The 22,099-nt window shown below is 20.3% G+C and overlaps 4 protein-coding genes across 9 annotated transcripts; 2 read left to right on the forward strand and 2 right to left on the reverse strand.

Annotated features, from left to right (window-relative positions):
* Window positions 1-2,376: 2,376 nt before the first annotated feature.
* Window positions 2,377-5,972, reverse strand: LOC105361464 (Ferritin 1 heavy chain homologue). Its single transcript, XM_011498649.1, has 4 exons — window positions 5,506-5,972; window positions 3,750-3,868; window positions 3,154-3,456; window positions 2,377-2,579 (listed from the first exon to the last, which is right to left on the reverse strand). The coding sequence occupies exons 1-4, from the start codon at window positions 5,573-5,575 to the stop codon at window positions 2,424-2,426; spliced, it is 648 nt and encodes a 215-aa protein (XP_011496951.1). The 5' UTR covers window positions 5,576-5,972; the 3' UTR covers window positions 2,377-2,423.
* A 3,226-nt stretch (window positions 5,973-9,198) lies between these two features.
* Window positions 9,199-11,508, forward strand: Fer2LCH (ferritin 2 light chain). The gene is made up of 4 exons (XM_011498650.1): window positions 9,199-9,285; window positions 10,045-10,158; window positions 10,296-10,573; window positions 11,204-11,508. The coding sequence occupies exons 2-4, from the start codon at window positions 10,050-10,052 to the stop codon at window positions 11,483-11,485; spliced, it is 669 nt and encodes a 222-aa protein (XP_011496952.1). The 5' UTR covers window positions 9,199-9,285; window positions 10,045-10,049; the 3' UTR covers window positions 11,486-11,508.
* Window positions 11,509-14,149: 2,641 nt separating this feature from the next.
* On the reverse strand, window positions 14,150-15,692 carry RpL13 (ribosomal protein L13). Of its 5 annotated transcripts, none has more exons than XM_011498653.1 (4): window positions 15,650-15,692; window positions 15,197-15,346; window positions 14,890-15,139; window positions 14,150-14,465 (listed from the first exon to the last, which is right to left on the reverse strand). In XM_011498653.1, the coding sequence occupies exons 2-4, from the start codon at window positions 15,337-15,339 to the stop codon at window positions 14,196-14,198; spliced, it is 663 nt and encodes a 220-aa protein (XP_011496955.1). In that variant the 5' UTR covers window positions 15,340-15,346; window positions 15,650-15,692; the 3' UTR covers window positions 14,150-14,195. The 5 variants fall into 5 exon arrangements, with proteins under 5 accessions (XP_011496955.1, XP_011496953.1, XP_011496956.1 ...); XM_011498651.1 differs by having other exon boundaries at window positions 15,601-15,682; XM_011498654.1 differs by lacking the exon at window positions 15,650-15,692 and adding an exon at window positions 15,500-15,579.
* Window positions 15,693-17,053: 1,361 nt separating this feature from the next.
* On the forward strand, window positions 17,054-22,071 carry LOC105361469 (leukotriene A-4 hydrolase). Of its 2 annotated transcripts, XM_011498657.1 has the most exons (10): window positions 17,054-17,155; window positions 17,505-17,617; window positions 17,711-17,862; window positions 18,326-18,437; window positions 18,929-18,997; window positions 19,790-20,066; window positions 20,509-20,804; window positions 20,878-21,132; window positions 21,203-21,492; window positions 21,707-22,071. In XM_011498657.1, the coding sequence occupies exons 1-10, from the start codon at window positions 17,113-17,115 to the stop codon at window positions 21,951-21,953; spliced, it is 1,854 nt and encodes a 617-aa protein (XP_011496959.1). In that variant the 5' UTR covers window positions 17,054-17,112; the 3' UTR covers window positions 21,954-22,071. The 2 variants fall into 2 exon arrangements, with proteins under 2 accessions (XP_011496959.1, XP_011496958.1); XM_011498656.1 differs by lacking the exon at window positions 21,707-22,071 and having other exon boundaries at window positions 20,878-21,110; window positions 21,187-21,235.
* The last annotated feature ends 28 nt before the right edge of the window (window positions 22,072-22,099 follow it).

The raw sequence follows: 22,099 nt of genomic DNA on the forward strand, positions 1-22,099 counted from the left end.
TAGTTAAGTGCAATTTTAATATATCTGGTGAACGATAGAAAATATTGTTCTTTTCTCAGATTACATTTGAATATTTTTACATGAGGTTGAATTTTTGAGACCCTTGCTATATGTACTTTCAGAGATTTAAAAATTATGTATGATAATAGATAACGGTCACTAGAGTGCTATAAATAATGTAAGTTCCTTTCCTTTACTGAAATGGTCAATATTACTTTTTCAATTAAAAATTGAGCTGTGCCTAGAACAATGGTCATTAATATAATATTTACTCGATAGTATTTTTTTATCGTATGTTAATAATTTGGTTTTTATTTTTCAATACAGTTTAAAAAATACAAATTTTTACCATATAAAAACATATTTTTATTAATGAAAAAATTATGAACCACTTCCAATATGATTCTTCTGAAAATGTTTGAATATACTATTTTTAAAAACAATAATTAATTGAAACAAACCGTTATTAGAAAATTTATTTAAATTATTTTCAATAATTATATTAATTTTGAGGAAAATTATCTTGTATAGATAACTTGTTTTCTAATCATCCATTTTCGTTTTATTATTAAAAATCAAGTAACATTAATAAATTTATTTATCTCCTTTACAAGTTGTTATATAAAAAACATAAATGACTACTTTCGAAATGAAAAAAAATCAACGTTTAATGTATAAATCGTTAATAAAATTATTATAATAAAATAATAATTTGAAATAATTTTTAATAGAATTTTTAATAACTTGTAAAAAAGAGCATACGTAGCCAACAGTTCTGTTAATTATAAGAAAATAAATATTGTAATAATGATACTATAATTAATACTACAAAATTTAATAAAAAATTTATTCTGGATGATTTAAAATAAAAAATAAATAAATAAAAATACAGTATCAAGAAAACTATATTGTTTACTAACACAAAAAATCATACAGAATAGTTCCAGGTAACATTTTATTAAAAAATTGAATCTATATATAATTTTATAACATATGAAAAATTTGATAAATTGAACATTTTTTAAAACGAAAATCATATTACAAATTTCAGTTTTTTTTGTGATTGTCTGGGCCTTTAAGAAAAATAAAATTCTTAAATGTGTAAAGATAAAGCTCTTTATAGAGTAAAATAACAGGTTGATAAATGTAAAGTGTTTAATAAGTCTTTTACAAGTAAAAAATATCAAAACACTATTTTACTAATTAAATTTTTAAAGGTAGTACAATATAGTATGAGTGCGAATGTTGTGAAATGAATTGATTCTGCAAATAATTTTGATTGCATAAAATTATGTTATAAAATTAACAATTATCAATGAAATGTATTTTTATATTTATTATTTCGTATATTAAATGATTATTTAATGATTAAAATAGGAATAATCATGTTAACTGAATCCCAAATTATCAATTACTTAATCAATCAGATAAATTTCTATCACTTATGTTTATATAACTAACTAATTATTATACTTTTATTCATATGAGGAATATATGAAAATATATTACTAAAATGTTATAATAGTAAAATAAATTATAATTAACTTCAATTTTTAAACAAATAAAATTTAAATATAGGAAAATTAATTTCGTTTTAAATACTGAATTTCTGAATTTATATTTTACAGTATTTTTATCAACATTTTTTTTATAGAAAATTTACTTGTAAAAAAATTTTAATTTCTTACAAAAAACCTTAAAATGTTTAAAATATTAAAAAATAATACAACCAAATTATTAAAATAAAATATCAGTTGAATAAACTTAATTTTGTATTAACTTTTTAATATATTTGAAATAAAATTTGATTATGGTTATAAATTTAAGTAGAAAGTATTAAATTATTATTACTAATTTATATACTCGTGTTAATACAAATGTCTTGAATTCTAAAGTTAAAATTTTATGATATGGGTATTAATAATATAAAAAATAGTTCATTCACGTAAATGATGTAAATAACCCTTTATTATAGAATAACAAATTATATATATTTATAATTATGGATACTTAACGTCATTTATAAAAAAGATTTGACAAAAAGGAAAATAAACATAAAATATAACTTGTTCATAAAAAGATGTTTCATATTTTAATGAAGATTTATACCGATTTTTATATTGTGTAATTTTAAAAATACAAAATTTATTAAGCGCTTTTTAAATGTATTTGTTATGTATACAAATTTCTTAAATATAAATATTAGTTAAATTAATAAAATTTATAACATTTTTTTTCTTATAAATTGGAAAAATTAAGAAATTTTTTTAATATTGAAAACTACTTGTTGCATTTTCTAAAATACTCACAGACGTAAACTTTCAGATACATAAATTTTTTTTTGAAAATCGGTATATATCACCTTTAACTAAATAATTATATGGAATAATTTTAGATATAATATTAGCATTGAAACAGCTCTTTTATATTTCTCCATTTAGGAGTTTTTTGTCATATAAGAACTCTCCTAAAGGTCCATGCGACTCCATCATTTTACCCAATGTTGAGATCTTTCCTGCAAGATCTCTTTGGCCTGTGTACTGTTCTTCTAGAAATTCACCAGTCAAGTAATCTACCAACTACATTAAAAATTTTGTATTAATATATCTTAATAATTATTAAATTTATATTAATATATTTAGTAACTGTTTAATTTAAAAACTATGATTTAGCTAATTAAAAATGTATTTAAAAGATTAATAATACTTTGTTAAAGATTCCTATAATTATATTTTATTTTGAATAATAAACTACCTTCAATATATTTTTCATTATTAAATAAAAATCTCTGGAATATAAATATTAGAAAACATTGTATTCAAAGATAAATTTAAGAAATCCTTTTATTAACGAGTTAAAATATGTCTGTGATTCTACCACATTTTTGTAACAAAACAATTTGTTAACAATTTTTATATCTAAAATTATAATTTAATAAAAACTGAAATAGTTTATTATTTCAGTTTAACGTAAATTTAAATAAAGAAATTCTTGTTAATTAACGCATTATGATCAATACATAATTTTTCTCTAATTTAAAAAATTTCGATTGTAATATTAAAAAAAAATCGGTATCGGTTATCTTTTACTTAAAAAATTATTTTATCATTCAAATACCTAAAAAGATAAATAATAATTATCTATAGTACTCACATGATAATCGTTGAATGGAATGTCCTTTGGCGTTTCGCAAGTTTCGATAATCTCACGAATATTTCTAGTTACTTGTGTTTCTAGTTGAAGAGCATCAGTGAGAGCATGCACACCGTTTTCCCATTGTGTCCCAATAGATGGCAGTGGGAACTTAAGAAGATTGCTCACATCACTCGTCAATTGTCCGCGCATAAGCAAATATTCAATGACCTTTATTGCGTGCATGCGTTCCTCATTTGCACTTTTAATGAAAAACATGCTGAATCCTGGACGATTGACCGTATCACGTGCAAAATGTGCACCCTGAATGAAATCTTAATGTATTTTTTTTTACTAGGCTATATTCATTTTTCAAACAAGAAAATAATTTATAAATATATCTTGAGATATTTCAAATATTTACTTAAATTTAATATTTATGTCAACAAAATGACTCATAAATTAAACATTTAATATTTATCTTTTTAAACTAATAAATTATATAAAACTAAAGTTGAATAGATAGATTAAGTTTTTATAAGTATAGTAAAGAATAAAATAATATATATTTTTATTAAAATTATAAAATAATTTTATACAGTAGCTTAACTTTTTACCATGGCAAGATATGTCATCGCTGCTTGTATCTCAACTTTTACTTGTGCCTCAAGGATTTTGATACATGGAACGACCATGTCTCGCCATTCTTTTGGAATTTTGGCAGGTTTTGTAGTGCCTGAAATACGATTTATCTACATTGGTAATTAATTTAATCAAATAAAATGAAAAAGATTATAATTAATTAATGATATATATATTTTTTTAATTCCTTAATCAAATTGAATATATTGAAACAATTTTATTTTAAATAAACTGTTGCTAATGAAGAAAATAAATATTTGGTACTAAATAACTATTTAAAACATAAAATAAATAACAGGTAATTTTAGGAATTCTATTACATGCTCTTCAAGATTAAAATTCTATCAGTGCGCACAAGATTATAAATATATTGAAATTTTTATCAGTGACAAAGATAAGTTAAAATTATTTTCAATATATTCAATTTATTTCTTAGGTGACCATTTATATAATTCTTTCATGTTATTTCATGATGTACACACAGATAAAAATTTGGATATCTAAGGAATCAAATATATGATAAATTCTTACAATCATTGAACATTAAATTATAAAAAATATAATGATAAAACATTTACATAGAATATTAAATAAACAAATATTTTCATGAAATTACAAAAAAATATATATATATTCTATACAAACTTAAAAAATTATCCATGTATATGTAATAAAATTAATTATTTTAAATAATTCCAATGTCAAAATTAATTTCATATTTATGAAATTTATAAATCATTAAATAAATCAGAAATTTGAGATTATATTTTTTTTAATAGTAGATAATTGTATAAATTTATAGAAATTAATTTTGATAACATAAGCTAATTAAATTCCAGAATCATATCAAACTAAATATTTGTAGTTTTTTAAAAGTTAGTAGAACCAATAAATAATATTTCTCAAATATGAAATATTTTTATACATTTTCTTCGCCTTAGATATATTAATATATCTTAATTCGTACTCTATGAATCTTTTATAAATGTTCTTATTTGCATATAATACCATTATTAAATCTTCGTTTTTCATGATACTATTTTAAGTATGATTAGAAAAATTGTTGATATAGTGATCAATTTGGAATAAATTAAATGATACATTATTTATTATTTATGTTTGCTTGTTAGATTTGAAACCTGTACTGATATTGATTTTAGTTTAAAAAGTAGATATTTCTTTTTTTTATTTCATTTACTTACAAGAATTTCATATATATAATTTAATATACTGATATATTAATATAACTTCATTTGTTAAAAATTGAAAAATAAATTATTTAAAGAATTAATATATATAATTTTTACAATTATAAAAACATTTCATTTCCTATTAATGCAAAATAAAAAATGATACAAATAAATCTTTAAAAACATAGTTATTGAAATGATAAATAAGATAATAATGCTGGAATTATAAGAATAGTATAAACACTAATCAGTAAATTCAAGTACAAAATCTTTGAATAAATAATAATAAGAAAGAAGTAATTTATTAATGATTTAAAAAGTATTATATTACATTTAAAAAAAAGGTTTTTAAATAAATTCAAGGTCATTTGGAGAAAAGTACTGTTTCTTAGTATTCCAATATTGTTTATCTACAATTACCTAAAATTGATTGATGACATTTGAATGTAATAACGGAGTTCTATGTCTCAATGATATATTAAAAAAAATGAAAAATATTTTTAATTACGTATAACGTTTATATGTGCATAAAAGTACTCACATTTGAAGCTGTCAGATGAACAAATGCCAATGCATGACAATGCAAGTACAAAAACGTTAAACAACTTCATAACGTAGGTTAGTATTATATTTTTGTCGTTTAGAAAATAAAATTAAGATATGAACAATCTCAAAACTTAATATCTAACCCGTTATGAAGCAACCTTTATACACACTGGTATAGAAGGCTAACTTCTAACGTCTTTCAAAGTACGCTTGAGGATGTAGAGCAATTTATGATTTTTTGAACTCAACTCAAATAACTTTGTGTTTGGTCACTGACCACTTGAGAAAAAAATATTTAATAAATATAATATAATAGGTAGCTGAACGACGTGGTTGCCGCCAATCGTCACTGTTCGTTCTTTACTTGTAGTCTTTATAGTTCGTTGTCGTGCTGCCACCGCAGAAAAAATATTTACGAATGCAGAAGGGGAAATACATATGAAGAATCATATACGCTTGACCCCTTCCGGGGCGAGAGGGTAAAATCACTCAAATATTCGACGTAGTTAGTATTTCCGGCGTTGCCACATTGTTGTACGATGTAGTAAGCGTATTATACCATGCACTGTCACAGTATTCCAAATGCGAAACTGAGCATTTGAAGAACTTTTGCTTTATCCTGATGTAATACAAAATTCTAAGCAAAAGAATTAACAAATTATTTCATAAACTTATAAAGATTTTTGCAACATTAATATATTTTTGTTTTATGTATATTTAAAAAAATATATAAAATTCTTGAATTAAAATGCTCGATTAAATTGTTTCTATTCGAACATTTTCTTTGATTTAATGTTTTAATGCATTATTCAATTATAACTTATAATTAAGATTGACTCAGTTATAAAAATTATTGCAAAAATATGATAAGAAGCAAAATAAATCTTTAAAATAAAATAACTGGGCATTCAACAATACAATAAAGAAATGTTATATATAGAAAATAATATTTTACTTATGAATACATTTTCTATACCTTATAATCTGTTTACATGATACTATACAAATATTAAGAGTACATATGTTTAAATATTGTTATTATTACATTTACTAAATTTTGATATTCTACATGATAATTACGATTATTAAAATCATACGTTTTATAAAGAAGTAATCCAATATTTCATTTGAAAGGAAAGTGTTAATTTAATTGCATTTCATTCATATAATTGATAAAATAAAAAAAAAGCTCAACATTCTTAAAATTCATTTCAGTTATACAAAGATGATTAAAATAAATTCAAATTAATTTGAAATATAATTAAAATGAAAAATAAAATAATAAAATTTCAAAATGATTACTGCTATATTATTTTTTTTAATAATCATTTAATATTAGAAATAACTTAAAAATATTTTTGAAAATTAGCACAGAATTCATACACTTAGCTTATTATATATTATTATTTTAATGTTTAAATTAATACTATAGCTAAAAGTACTTTAGGATTTTCAATTAAAAAATTAATATTGTAGTAAAAATAGAATGTCATAAATAATATATTAACTTTTTTTGTATTAATATATGTTTATGTTTCCAATGCAATTCATTTTAATTGTATTTATTAAAGAATTAGAGTAAGCAACGTGAAAAAATTAATTAAAAATAATTTCCTTCTTCATTTTTCCAATAAAATTTTGTAAGAAAATTTGAGAATAATACCAAAATTGAGAATAAAAAATATTAAAATTTATCTAATATAAAATAATATAATAAAAAAGTTATATATTCAAGTTATATCATTACTTCTATTTATGAAATTTAAATATAAAGTTAATTAATATTAAATTAATGAATGACAGCCTCATATTTTTAATAAATATGATGTAAACATTCTATAATACATAATTACATAAGAATAATTCTAAAAAAAATATACTTCAAAATTACATGAAGATGTGACTATTTTATAGATACGTTATATTTTTTAATCTTCTCTTATAGATAATAAATAATACATTTGAATAGTAGTATCAAATTATTGAATATTAAAATAATATACGAAATTTAATAAGGATTTAAAATTCATTTAGAAATAAAAATTATATAATTAAAAAATATTTATGTGCTTATTTATAAATTTGATTATAATTTATAAATTTATTGAATAATAACGTTAAAAGTAGATATTTTATTAAAATAATAATTCAATGCTATATATTTGGATTTTTACGTAATTATATATTTCAATCAAATCTTATCACCTATTCGATTAAATTTAATATATTTGATATCAAAAACAAAAAATAAGATTGTGTATCTAATTTTTATATATCTATCCTTCTGCAATTTTATATTATTTATAACATTTTTGTTGTATTTAATTTACACAAAATTAAATAATGCATAAGTTCTTGAAATAACGTTTTGATTAATCGCAAAATAAATTTGTTATTTTAATTTAAACATATATTCTCGGTAAATAATAATAAATATATTCTAATTTAAATATTAAATATTAGAGACATTTAATAATAAGTAATAATCGATGTGCTTTTGGAATAATTGCTACTGTATCAATACAAATATACGTTATATAAAACTTTTCAACAAAAATTTTAAATTAATAATCACATTTAACAATCTCATTTAATATTCAATCAATTATTAATTAAATGAATAGTAAGTTATAATAAAAATTTAATTAATAAAAAATATATTCTATTGTAATTGTTTTTATATAAAAAATAAATAACACATTTAATTATATTTAAATTAAAATAGTGTAAAAATTTTTTATGGAATAGGCTCAAAATATTGAGTCTTAAAATATTAATCATTACATCATTGCCTGCTTTATCATTAAATATTAGTTATTAATATTTTATTCGTGTTTTATTATTGATTTAAGTATGATTTTTAAGATTACAGTTTATAATTTTAACACTTTACAAATATTTTCTTGAAACATTGACTTTTATATTTATGAAAAAAAACAAGATGTAATTTATTTGATCGCTTCATATTAATCCCTTTTTAAAATCTAAGTTTTATACAAAGAAAATTAGTTTTAAGAAATATTACTATTAATTAAAATTAAATAAAATATATAAAATTTGATGTAATCTTACATTATACAATTAAAGTTATTATTTATTAATTTATTTATATTATTTATTTAATTGATTTAAATGTTTCAATTATTGATTATCGTGAAATCTTAAATGCTTAGATAAGTTTTAAATATCGTATAATTCATAAAGAATTATTTTTAAAGTACAGTTAATGGATTTATAATTTAACTTCTCATTAATTTTATAGAATTATTTATGACACATTATAAAAATTTAAATAATAAATAATACATTTAATATGACAAATTATTACTTGCATAAAATATAAGTGTTAAAAGGTATATCTGAGGATATATTAAATTAAATCAACAAACATTTCATCATCCATTGGATTGATGGAAGGATTACGATGATCAGAGGTAAAGATAGCAATTGTATTCATTCCTACATACTAAACTATCACAAAAAATACAAAAACTATCTATTGAATGATAATTTAAATCTTCAAATTTTCATCACTATGTCGCATTTTAAATTGTACTACGATATTAGATAATTGTAATGATAAATTTCGTAAAGCAAATTCGGCAACATCGCATTATAACGCATGCGCAAATATTATCGACTGCAGTAAATCCCTTCTTAAATGGTTTCAATAATAAGCAGCACTGTCCGAGTTTTAAGTACTTTCATTGTTAACAAATTGTCAGGACGAGAGTATAGAGTTTTTTCCTAATTACCAAATTGTTTTTATAATTAGGTATGTATGTTTTAGAATGAATTAATAAAAATGTTTGTATATTATTTATTTATTGTATTTTTTTTTAATTCTATATTAATATAAAATAAATATTTATTGGGTAATATTTAGATCCTTAATTTTTTTACTGTCTACCCTTATCAGGTCACCATCGCATCCGAATGAGGAAAATATACGTTGTTTGATTTTATATTCAATAAAATTTCTTTATGAAGTCACAATGCTTCAACGAAGTAATTATATAATATAAATCAAAACAATTTTATTGAATTCTATTTTCTATTAAATTATTAAAAATTTAATAGTGTATTATTAAAAAGTTTTAGTTGATTTCATAATTACTTGTAATTAAATATTTGCTTATTATATATTAATAATGTTTATAGATACAATATCAAACATTTACATTTTTTTATATTCTTATCAATATATTTTAATGTAAAAGTAAAATATTTTTTAATCAAAGTATTACGTTGTTTTAAGTTTTAAGTATTTAAAAAAAATTGTTATATTTGATTTTGATAAAGAAATATTTTTGTATTTATAATTAGCTTCATGCTCATTAAACATTTAAACATATTTTAATATTACAATCATTAAAAGTAATTACATTGTTAAATAAAAGATTTTGTTAATTTTTATAATATAAAAGTATTGATTTTATTTATCAATTGTTACATATTTGACATACTTTAATAAAAATAAATCTAAATATTCTAAATTAAAAAAATTTTTTTCAAAATTTCATTCAATTTTCAGCAAAAATGTTTGTATTGGGAGTTTTGTATGCTGTATTAATTACTACTTCAGCAGAATTTTGTTACAAAGATGTTGAGAATGTATGTAGCCAAAAACTTACATCAGTATTATCAGGTATTATCAAATGGAAATTAAACATGATTTTATTTTAAGTAAAATTGTAAAATTAAAATTTTTTTACAATATAAAATATATAAAAATAGCATAATCTCTCTATATATATTTAAATTTTTAATATTTTAATAATATAGATGACTTAACACTGTCTAATTGTAACGCAAAATATGGAGGTATTGATTCTATGCAAATTGAACTTCAAGCTTATGCCAATGGCCATATAGAGACTAGTTTTGAATTTTTATTAATGTCAACTCATTTTGGAAATTATGAATCAAATAGAGTTGGATTTAAAAATCTTTATAGAAAATTATCAGATAGTGCTTGGGAAAAGTCTATTGATTTAATTAAATATATTACTAAAAGAGGAGGCAGTATGAATTTTAATCAGCTTCCACATTTTAAAAAGAATGTATGTATAAATTATTATTGAAAGTTTAAAATATATACTTTAATTATTTATAATATTTGGTGTTTTAAAAAATATATAATACATTAAATTATAAACTTATTATATTTATCATAGTATAATTATATAAAATTATAAATGAATTAATTATATATAAAAAATTCCAGTTTAGTATGATGTAATTACAAATTAAATTTTTATTTCATTTAGAAATTTCTAGCTCTTTAATATATATTTGTATTGTTAAAAACTAATAAAATTGAACATAAATTTGCTTGTATTATTAATGTTGAAAAATTTTTATAAGCATTTATTATTATTATGCAATTGCTCAGATCATTTATTATTTTATTTTGAATAACTATATTTAATAAATGGTGATATTAAAATTTGATTTGTGTATTACAGTTATACCAAAATTAAATTAATTTTGTATATTTATTATTTTAATTTCTGCCTAAGCAATATATTATATTCTTTCTTAATTGTAATTAGACGTTTTTTTCATTATAAATTTTCTATTGAGATAACGAAAATAAGTAATTATTACATAGATTAATAATTACTTATATGTGAAAAACGAATGTGCCTATTCATTTATTGTCATAAATAATTAAATGGATTTAATTTTAGGAGAAGGATTCCCATGTTCTTGAATTAACTGAAATACATAGTCTTGCCAAAGCTCTTGATTCACAGAAACAATTAGCTGCTGAAGGGCTTCGCTTGCATATTCAAGCAAAAAAATACCAAGATGCTGCAATAGCCCACTATCTTGAGGAAAAGTTCCTGGAATCTCAATCTGATGTTGTGCGTGTACTGGCTGGACATACGTCTGACCTTAAAAATATGCTTGATCGTGATGCATCAGTTGCTATATTTTTATTTGACGAATACCTTCAGAAAATCTTATAAGTTTTTATGGAAATGTCTTTTATTGTACAATAATTATTCCATTTATATGATTATTCAAATTAATAAAATTTAAAGAAGAAATAATATAAAGATGTACAGAGGAATAAGTTGGTACAGTAATTAATTAAAAATATATAATAAATTATATGATAAAATTATTTCTTAATAAGTTGAAGTTGACATGTTTTAATTATAAAGAGTTTTTATTATATAAAATTATGGATGATTATAAAAACTATTTTTATTTTTTAAACAACTTCATTACAAAATGCATATATTAGAATGTATTATTATTGATCTTGTACCGATACTTACGAATCTATTAAAATTCTGTATGATACACTACAAGATCAAAATGATTCTGTATAAAAATAATAAAAAAAGCAATCAACAATAGTGTTAGGTTTAGTAACAATTTAATAAAACTATCGAAAATAAAGATTAGGCATAAAAAAGCTTTTAAGTGTTACCAAGCATATTATTTCCATTATAAAATTATACAATATAAAATTTATATTAAAAAATTGAACAAATGTATGATAGTAATAAAACTTAAACTTTTATAATTTGATGATTATATATAATATACATAAAAATTTAATGTTCAAATAGAAGAGATTATACTCGTAGGATAATTCAAAAAAATTAATTTTTTAAAATTTATAATAATTTATTCGTTTTCATTTATAAAAACTTGATTACATATTTTTTTAATATAAAAATAGTATTTTTATGTAATAGTTATAATATTCAAATCATTTAATTTATGGATATATATATATATATATATTTCCCCTTTTTTACATGAATTTTCTAATGACTACTTATATTCAATGTCAATCATATCAATCAGTCAACCATAATGAAATCATAATCTACTTTTAGTAATTTTTTAATATTGCCTATATAAAAATTGTTCGTATTGATTTTATCATTGAAATATCAAATACTGAAACATGTATATTATCACTCATAATTATTTTCTTTTTAAAAAACAAAAAAATATTTTAATTTTATTCAACTTCACAAATAATGAAATCTTTCCAGTTAATTTTATACATTAGTTTTTTTTAATACAGCATTTGTGTATAAAGTATACAATTTTATATACATACTTTTTTATGAAGTTTAAAAATTAATTTTAATATCATTGGTTAACGAAAACCAAACCTTATATTTACTAAGATAAAATAAAATCTTAACATACTAATTATTAAATAATTTAAAAATTTGATGAGTTGTTTTAATTATTAATAGAATAATCTAAATATATGAATTTATAAAAAAAACTTACGATTTAGTAGTATGTTTATTTATAAATCAATTTAATAATAATTTTATATAAATATTTTAAAGATAATAATGAAAAAGTTTTTATTTTGAATGTACAACAATAATGTATCATTCATTGTATTTATATAAAAATATTATGTAAAAGATATATGTTAATTATATAAATATTTATTTTATAGATTACACCATATTTGTTACAATTTTATAAACAAATAATTCAACCTAGATTTAATGACATATATATTTTAGGCAAATATGATTTTACAAAATTTTAATAATTTTGAAAATTCCATAAAATCAATGTTTTTGGTATTAAATAAAAATAAATTTACATTATTTCAGTACATCTATTATTCTCAGATTTTTTAACATATTTTATAAGAAAATCTTATTTCTTTTACAATATTAGTATTTTTAAATTACTTCATAAAGTTTTATGTTAAGTTAAAGAAAAATTAAAAAATATGTTTTAATATTATGTTATATTCTCAAGTTTTTAAAAATAATATTAATATGAATTAATATATAATTTTACCAAAAAGCGAAATTATTGGGGTATTATAACTTGATTGCAATTTCTATATCACACTCTTAATTGATAAAAAACATACAAATCAAGTTCTGATCATTTTATAGTAGAAAACGTGTGTTCCAGTGAATCAATTATATTATAGTATAATATATTTATAAATATATATACTATTAGACTTAGGTTATCCTTCTACTCTCAGTTGGATGATACCTCTGTCTTATAACAGTAGGACTATTCAAATTAATAAAATAATTTACAAATAAGTAAGATGATGTTAAGATGGTTTTATTCAATAAAAATATTAAATTTACTCTAATGATGTAACTAATAATTCAAGCAGTAATTACTTATTTAAAACATAACAATAAGGTTAATTTAAAGGTTAACACAAAACAGTTTTCTTGTTATATTTTATATTATAAAGACTTTTATCGTCAATTGTAATTACTGTATTCTAATAACTGGGAAGTATGTTTATGATCTAAGTAATTATTTTGAAGATATTAAGTATCTTTCTAACTTGTAAAATAAAATTATATGAATATCAGTTTAGAATATATTACTAATTAATTGAAAGTATGTTTTAATTAGGACACTTAATTCTGAATTCTTAATTCATAAAAATAACAATTATAGTCATAAAAGATATATTGTTTATATATTAATAATTCATGTACGTGTTTCTTTTAGCTTTTCTAATCACCTTACAAATTGTTCTATATATATAAATCAATGATTATATTTAGGTTCTGCGAAATTATACTTTAGTTCAATAAACTTATATATAATTTTATTAAATTTAAATAATTTATTATTAGTGAATAAATAGTCATTAAAAATCTACTGATAGAAATTTTATTTCTATTATACATACTTTAAACAAGTTTATTTTTTAATCTTTTTATCCTTAGAAACTTTTGTTACATCATCAGGATTTTCTGTTGCATCTTTAATACGTTTAGCTCTGATGCCAATTAATTTTGCATCAGTTCTAGCTTTACGTAATGTAATATAAGCATTAAATTTCAACTCATCTTCAGTGATAACACGAGCTTTGATTTTGGCTGGTGTTTGATGCAAACCTTGAGACATAACTTCACCTTTCACTTGTGTAGCAATCTTACACTCTTCAGAAGTTGCTTCGCCTTTTTTAAGCTATAAAAATTGTTCAAATAAAATTAAAATATCATTTTAAAATACATGATTTTGAGTAAATTGAAGGATCTGCTTCTCAATTACTTTCTTTTAAGAAACTGTATTTATACAAAATTTTTAAGTAGGATTTATTATTAGTGTCTAAAAATTAAATGAAAAAACACAATCATTATAAAGTATGATAAAATCTATTAATTTCTTTATATTAATTAATTTATTAAATAATAATGAAGAAACAATGAATTATTAAATCTATATTAATATAAAACATTCATAATTTTATTTTATTTTAAAGCTTTTTTAATGATTATTAAACAATCTTAAATAAAACACTTTTAAATCATAAAGCTTACTCTCAATTTTTCGAAATTTCAATTTCATACTTCAAAATTTTATATAATTTGAGAATAGATGATTATTATACCTTCTTTTCATTTAATGGAAAGAGAATCAATTTTGCTTTAAACTCTGTTAGCCTCTGAGCATTCTGCTGTAAAGTTTCAACAGATTTATTACGTCTTCTTGGATCAACAGCAATCCCAATTGTTCTTGCAAATTTCTTATGTAGACCACTAGCTTTCAATTCAGCAAGAGTAAAACCTTTCCCTGCCTTAGTTTTAGAATGATAACGAAAAGTGGGGCAGTGTACAATTGGCCTTAGTAGATTTACAGGTCTATAATAAATTAAAATATTTTAATATTTTAATTAGATTTCAAAGTTAATAATGTACCTTGGAGCAAGAATTCGAGCTTTCTTAATGCGATTTGTTCTCCTACGATATTTACGAGCAGGTTGATTAAACCACGTTTTAACAAAACGCTGCCAGTCCTTATGAAAATGGCCATTAGGTATCATATTATTCCGTTTACCCATTGTTCAGCTACAATTCATAATAATTAAACAATAAAAAACATTTCTAATTATAAAAATACAATTAATAAAATATTACGTTAACAAAACCAGTTTTGTTATAATTAATAATTAATGGAATTACTACTTATAAATTTATATTCATTAAATGACGACACTTAACCTACATTAAATACCTTGGAAATAAAAACAGAACTTAACAAAAATACAAAAAATATTATTACATTAAAAAAAATAAATAAATGAACAATATCATATTATTACGTGTAAATTAAAAATGTAATGATGATAATAATAAAAATAGATGACTTTCCTTAAAAACAGTCTACCTGACGTTGATCTATATCATAAAATAGCACATTCAGAAAAGCTAATAGGAATTGTACATAGATTTGATCACTGATGCACAAAAGAATTCACTATGATTGGTGCTCTCAAACGCGCGAAAAATAAGTAAATCAAACACTGTTAAAATAATAGTTTTAAATTATAAAATGTATACGATATACGGCTTGTCTTAATTATGTATACTTTAATATTAAATTAAAAAATTAAAATGAATTAATTTGTAAATAAAATGGTAAAAACTAATTATGATACCATAAAATATAAGCAATAAAGAAAAACAGATGTTTATTTTGAAAGTTTTCTCTGGCATTGGCACAAAAGTATCAAAATCTTTATTATATAATAACTTATCACTATTTGTAAATTTTTAATTTCTTATATTTTATAAGATATTTTAAAAGTCACGTACTACACAAGTAACACAGCCAATCACATTTTACATCTGTCGTTTATATTATATTTTAAAAGTAAAAATCGATGCTTTGGAAAATATAACAAGAAATAAATTACTTGTTTGTCTTTACTATATATTGCTAAAGAAAAAATTTTTTTAATATAAATGTAATAGTCGATTTTATAAAATATAAAATAACATAACATGTATTAATAATATTATAAAAAAGTTTTGTTTTATGTCATTCTTATGTGGATGTTAAATATTCTAATCGCGATATTATAATTTATTGTTAAATGTATATAATATGATTATGAAAATATAATATATATTTACATTAATTTTTTTATGAATGCAAAATAATAGTTTCAAAAATAGGCTAAGTTTTTGTGTTACAATAGGTAAAGGTTTTACTTTTTTTTTTAAGTTAATTTTGTCTCGTAATTCTCGTTTAGAATCAGTCTTATTTAATTATAATTTTTCTAGAAAGCGACTTATACATGTTATTTACTTTTTGTCTTATTTTTCGTATTCTTCTTAGTTATCGCTAGAATGTACTTCGTCGAGTTTTCGTAAGTGGCGGTAGCATACTATTAACAACAGTTATGAGTACCCTCGATTAGCTTATCACAATGATCTGTATTAATTCCTGATTTAAAAACTTTTTTGAGAGTATTATATATTTTTAAAGGTCAAAACGGTTTTTCATATCCCCATAACACTTGTATAGTAATATGTCAAAAATTTCCTTGTTTATATTTTTCCATTTCTGTTTTAAATAGTTATAACATAAAAAATTTGTAGACTTATGTAGATTTTTAAACTTTTATAATTAGAATAAAATATAGTATAGTAATTACAATAAATATAGTATATAAAATAGTATAATGTACATTGTATTGTAAAATAACAATTACATACTTTTATTAGAAATGTAAAAAATAACATTAATGTGCAATCTGAAATGTGATATCCCCTTGAAATAATTAATTATCTTGTTATAAGGAATTGTTAATCTTAATTAGATTTTGAATATGGCTTTAAGTTTAACCGACCCTAATTCATTTTCTCGTCCAGGTATGTAATTATTTTAATTTTACAATATAGAATGCATTTTTTGACAAACTTTGTTAACATTAATGTTTTAATAATAATTTTAATATTGATTTAATTTACATAACTAACTTTTAATTTAACTACTATTTGATTTTATTTTATGATTTTTTAAATATTTTATTTTAATCAATAGATTGTGATATAATAATTAAGATTATTTTAATATGTCAAAAATATTATTTCTGTATACTTACGATATATATTTTAATGTTATTTTAATTTTATAATAATTATAATTTAAATTTATAATAATTATTTTAATGTAATAAATTTTTCAATTTAAAATGATTTGATGTAATTTGTATTTTAGATTTGGCAGTTATTAATCATATACATATAAATGCAAAAATTAATTTTAAAAGGAAAATATTTCAAGGAAGTGTTATACTCGATATCGAACAAAAAGAACAAACAGATATTTTGGTATGCTTGATGATATGATATTAATACAAATAAATATATTAATTATAATAAATTATATTGTAAACAGTTTTTTTTTAAATATATTTTGATTAGATTTTAGATGTGCAAGACCTAGTTTTGTTATCAATTATAAATGTAATTGACAAATCTAGACTTGATTACTGTGTAGAAAAAGGTGTTGACTATGGATCAAAACTTAGTATTAAATTACCAACTACACCTATTATAGATTGTGGCAAAATAAAGTAAATTAATTAATATAATTCTCATTATTATTGATTTATTATTATAATTCATGAAAATTTCTTATATATTAATATATAAATTAAAATATTATTATTTTAGGAATACTTATAGTATTTTAGTTTTATGTGAAACTGGATTTAAAATTAATATTTAGTATATAATTTTATATATATATATATAGTCATGTGTATATGTATATATGTATATAAATCATAATTATTAATAATCATAATTTTTTATAGTGTAATATATAGCAAAAATATTAATTGTAATAAATGTTTAAAAAACCTTTTTTTAGAAAACATATAATCTCTATATTAAAAAAAAAGTTCAGTACAATAAGAATTAAATAATTCATTGTTTTTATTTATGCATAAAACAGTAAATACATATATGCATTCATCATATAAGAAATTGGTACTTGTAACGGATGATAAGGGTTCACATAATATTTTATTCTAGATACAAAATTAAAATTGATTACCGCACATCACAAGAATCAACTGCACTGCAATGGCTTTCACCTGAACAAACTTCAGGTGGAAAATATCCATATGTATTTTCTCAAAATCAGGTAATAAAATTTAAATGCTATTATTTATTTATAAATTTGAAATTATATTCATTTGATATGGAGAGGATATTAAATATTAATCCTATGCTTACAATAAATTTAGTAATTTTTTTTATATTTTATAGATAATATTTTACTTTCAATTTTAATATGAAATGTATATAATGTAAAATTTTATCTATTTTATATCATCAAATATAATACAAGTTTTTTAGGTAGTAATGTTTTAATTAAAAATGATGACTACAATATATTGAACTTTATTGATTTCATTTTTTTTAATTTTTAATTCAGCTTTATGTATAATAATTTATTATGAAATAAAAACATTCAACATTCTTTATAACAAATATCAAGAATTTTGAATATTTATAATCTATGATTTGTTGATAAGAAATCAATTTAATTATGATTAGAATGAATCACTCTCTAAATTAATCAATGTCACTTCATATCTAATAAAATTTATTTAAAAATTTGTTTACATTTAGGCAGTTCATGCAAGATCTATGTTGCCATGTCAAGATACACCATATGTTAAATTTACTTATTCAGCTGAGGTAATGTTTCATTAACATAAATTAGAATCATTTAGTTTTTGTTTAATATAGCTTTTATTTTATTAAAAAAAAAAAATTAATTCGACTAATTAAATTGATATTTTATAAAAAAATAATACAAAACAGTAATCCAATTTGTATACAATACATTAATGTGAATTATACAATAAACATAAAGTGATGCTTCAATCTTTCAGTTTTAATATTAAATTAAAAATTAAATAAAATTTTAAATTATTTAATTTAAGTTTATTTTCATAGAGTTTAGAAACATAATAAATTAATACTTTACCATATATAATAATATATTAAAAAAAATTTTTAAGTATATTGCGTAAATAATTTTACTATTAATGAAAATAATAACATGAAACCAATTTTGCAATTAATATACTTAGTTCATAATTTTAAGTAAATTTGTATGCGAGTTATTTAAATGTGATGCCTAGTATATAAATAAGGTATTAAATAGCAATTGATAAAATTTATACAATTTAATATAAAAAATAAATTTGACCTATATTCAATATAGTTACTAAATTTCCAAAAAAATTTAAAATTGATTATGGAATCTATTTTTATTTTATTGCTTTTTATTTCATAGCCTTTTATATAATTGCTAAATTAATATTCATTATACCACATCATATTATTTCAGAATTACAATGTAATATATTATTTGCAATTATTATTTTGTAAACAGTATATTCAGAAAATACAAATGTAATATATGTTTGTAGTCTTATATGATACAATTTTAATTATAATAAAATATAATAAATTTTATGGCAGATAATTGCTGCAGCAGAATTAAATGTTTTAATGTCAGCAATAAAAGATGACATAGAAAACATAAATAATGCAACAAAAGTACATAAATTCCATCAACCAATACCCATTCCGTCTTATTTAATAGCAATAGCTGTTGGTGCTATAGTTTGTAAGCAAATAGGTCCACGTACAAAAGTATGGACTGAACAAGAATTACTTGATAAAAGTGCATATGAATTTGAAGAAACTGAAATTATGCTAAAAACAGCAGAAGAAATCTGTGGTCCATATGTTTGGGGTAAAATTTATATTAGTAGTTGAAACTTATTGAATTCAGAATTAAGATACTTTCAAATGTAGTTAAAATAAAATAGATGAAAAATGGTTATTTATATAAATATAACATTTAAACATTTGATACGTATAAATAAAGATATTGAATTTTATACTTTCTATTTTAAAAAAATATAAACAAGTAGAATTTTCTATTGAAAACAATATTAATAAAAACACATTTAGTTTTTTTCAATCTAAGGAGATCTATAATTAACATTTTTATTTGGTTATTAAATCAACAAAATATATCATGAATGGATTAATGACATTTTGGCTTATAAAAATTTCCTAAATTAAAAGTTGTACTTGAAAATTATACTTTTTTTTAGTGAAATTGCATATTAAAATATAATTAATCTGTGATTTTATGTTATTACAATATAATATAAAAAGCAATTTGATAGGTCCATATGATTTATTAATACTTCCTCCAAGTTTTCCATTTGGAGGGATGGAAAATCCATGCCTTACATTTGTCACTCCAACTTTACTGGCTGGTGATCAATCTTTAGCCAATGTAGTCGCTCATGAAATAGCTCATAGTTGGACTGGCAATTTAGTAACTAATGCAAATTTTGAACATATTTGGTTAAATGAAGGTTTTACAGTATTTATTGAAAGAAAAATAGCTGGAAGAATGTATGGGTGGAAAGTGAGACATTTTAATGCATTAATGGGACTTCAACAATTAAAAAACGAAGTATAATTAAGATTTATACAATTACATTTTAATAGTCAAATTTTTTTTAAGTAAAATAAAACTAATATTATAGATCAATATCCTTGGAAATACAAATCCTCTTACAAATCTTGTAATTAATTTAACTAACATTGATCCAGATAATGCAATTGGATCTATACCTTATGAAAAGGGTCACACTTTTTTATTTTATTTGGAAGAATTACTTGGAGGACCTGAAGTATTTGAACCCTTTTTACAAAATTATTTAAATACATTTAAATATAAAAGCCTAAATACAATGCAATGGAAAGATTATTTATACAAGTATTTTTCAAAAAAAACTGACGTAAATCTTAATCAATATTTATTATTATTTTATAATTCTAAAAATTAAATGTAGATGAAAATATTTTCAGATTTTAAACACAGTAAATTGGGCTGCTTGGTTTAATGAACCTGGTGAACCACCAGTAATTCCAAAATATGATACTACATTAACCAATGAATACATGGCCTTAGTTAGTAAATGGATTACAGGTGATAGAATTGCATCATTTAGCAAAAATGACATAGATAACTGGACATCCAATCAAAAAATTGCTTTCTTAACTGAGTTAGTTTTAAGCAACAAAACACTATCAATTGAACAAATGATATTAATGAATAAACTCTATAATTTTGACAATTTGCAAAATTCAGAAATACGGTACTTTATTTTATTATATTTTTCAATAATTATACATTATACTTAATACAATATTTTATTAGTCCTTTAAGAAAATAATGTTGATTTCATAAATTTTATATAAATAAAAAAAGAATTTTAAATAAAAGATTAATATATTAATATAATTTATATATTAAGAATTCCAAACCACATTATTTTTATATTTACAATTAATATTAAACTTATGATATAGATTTCAATGGTTACGACTAAGCTTAAAATCTAGATGGAAACCCAAGGTATCCACAGCCTTAGAATTTGCTACATCTCAAGGTAGATTGAAATTTGTACGTCCACTATTTCGAGATGTATATGCTTGGAAAGAAATGCGTCAACAGGCAATCGATACTTATTTGGCACATAAAGATAAAATGATGTATGTTGCACGTGAAATGGTAGCAAAAGATTTACACTTAGTAACTCAAAATAATAGGGACTAAATTTATTTAAAATAATTAATATAAATTGGATAGTTTAAAATTATAGTAGTAAATAGCTTCTACCTAACTGTAGAAAATAATACTTATTTTCATTGTATTAGTTATATTGTGAAATTATATTTGTATTTTGAAAAGTAAATTAAATA

This window comes from Ceratosolen solmsi, unplaced genomic scaffold (genome assembly GCF_000503995.2).
Source record: "Ceratosolen solmsi marchali unplaced genomic scaffold, CerSol_1.0 scaffold30, whole genome shotgun sequence".
NCBI lineage: Eukaryota > Metazoa > Arthropoda > Insecta > Hymenoptera > Agaonidae > Ceratosolen > Ceratosolen solmsi.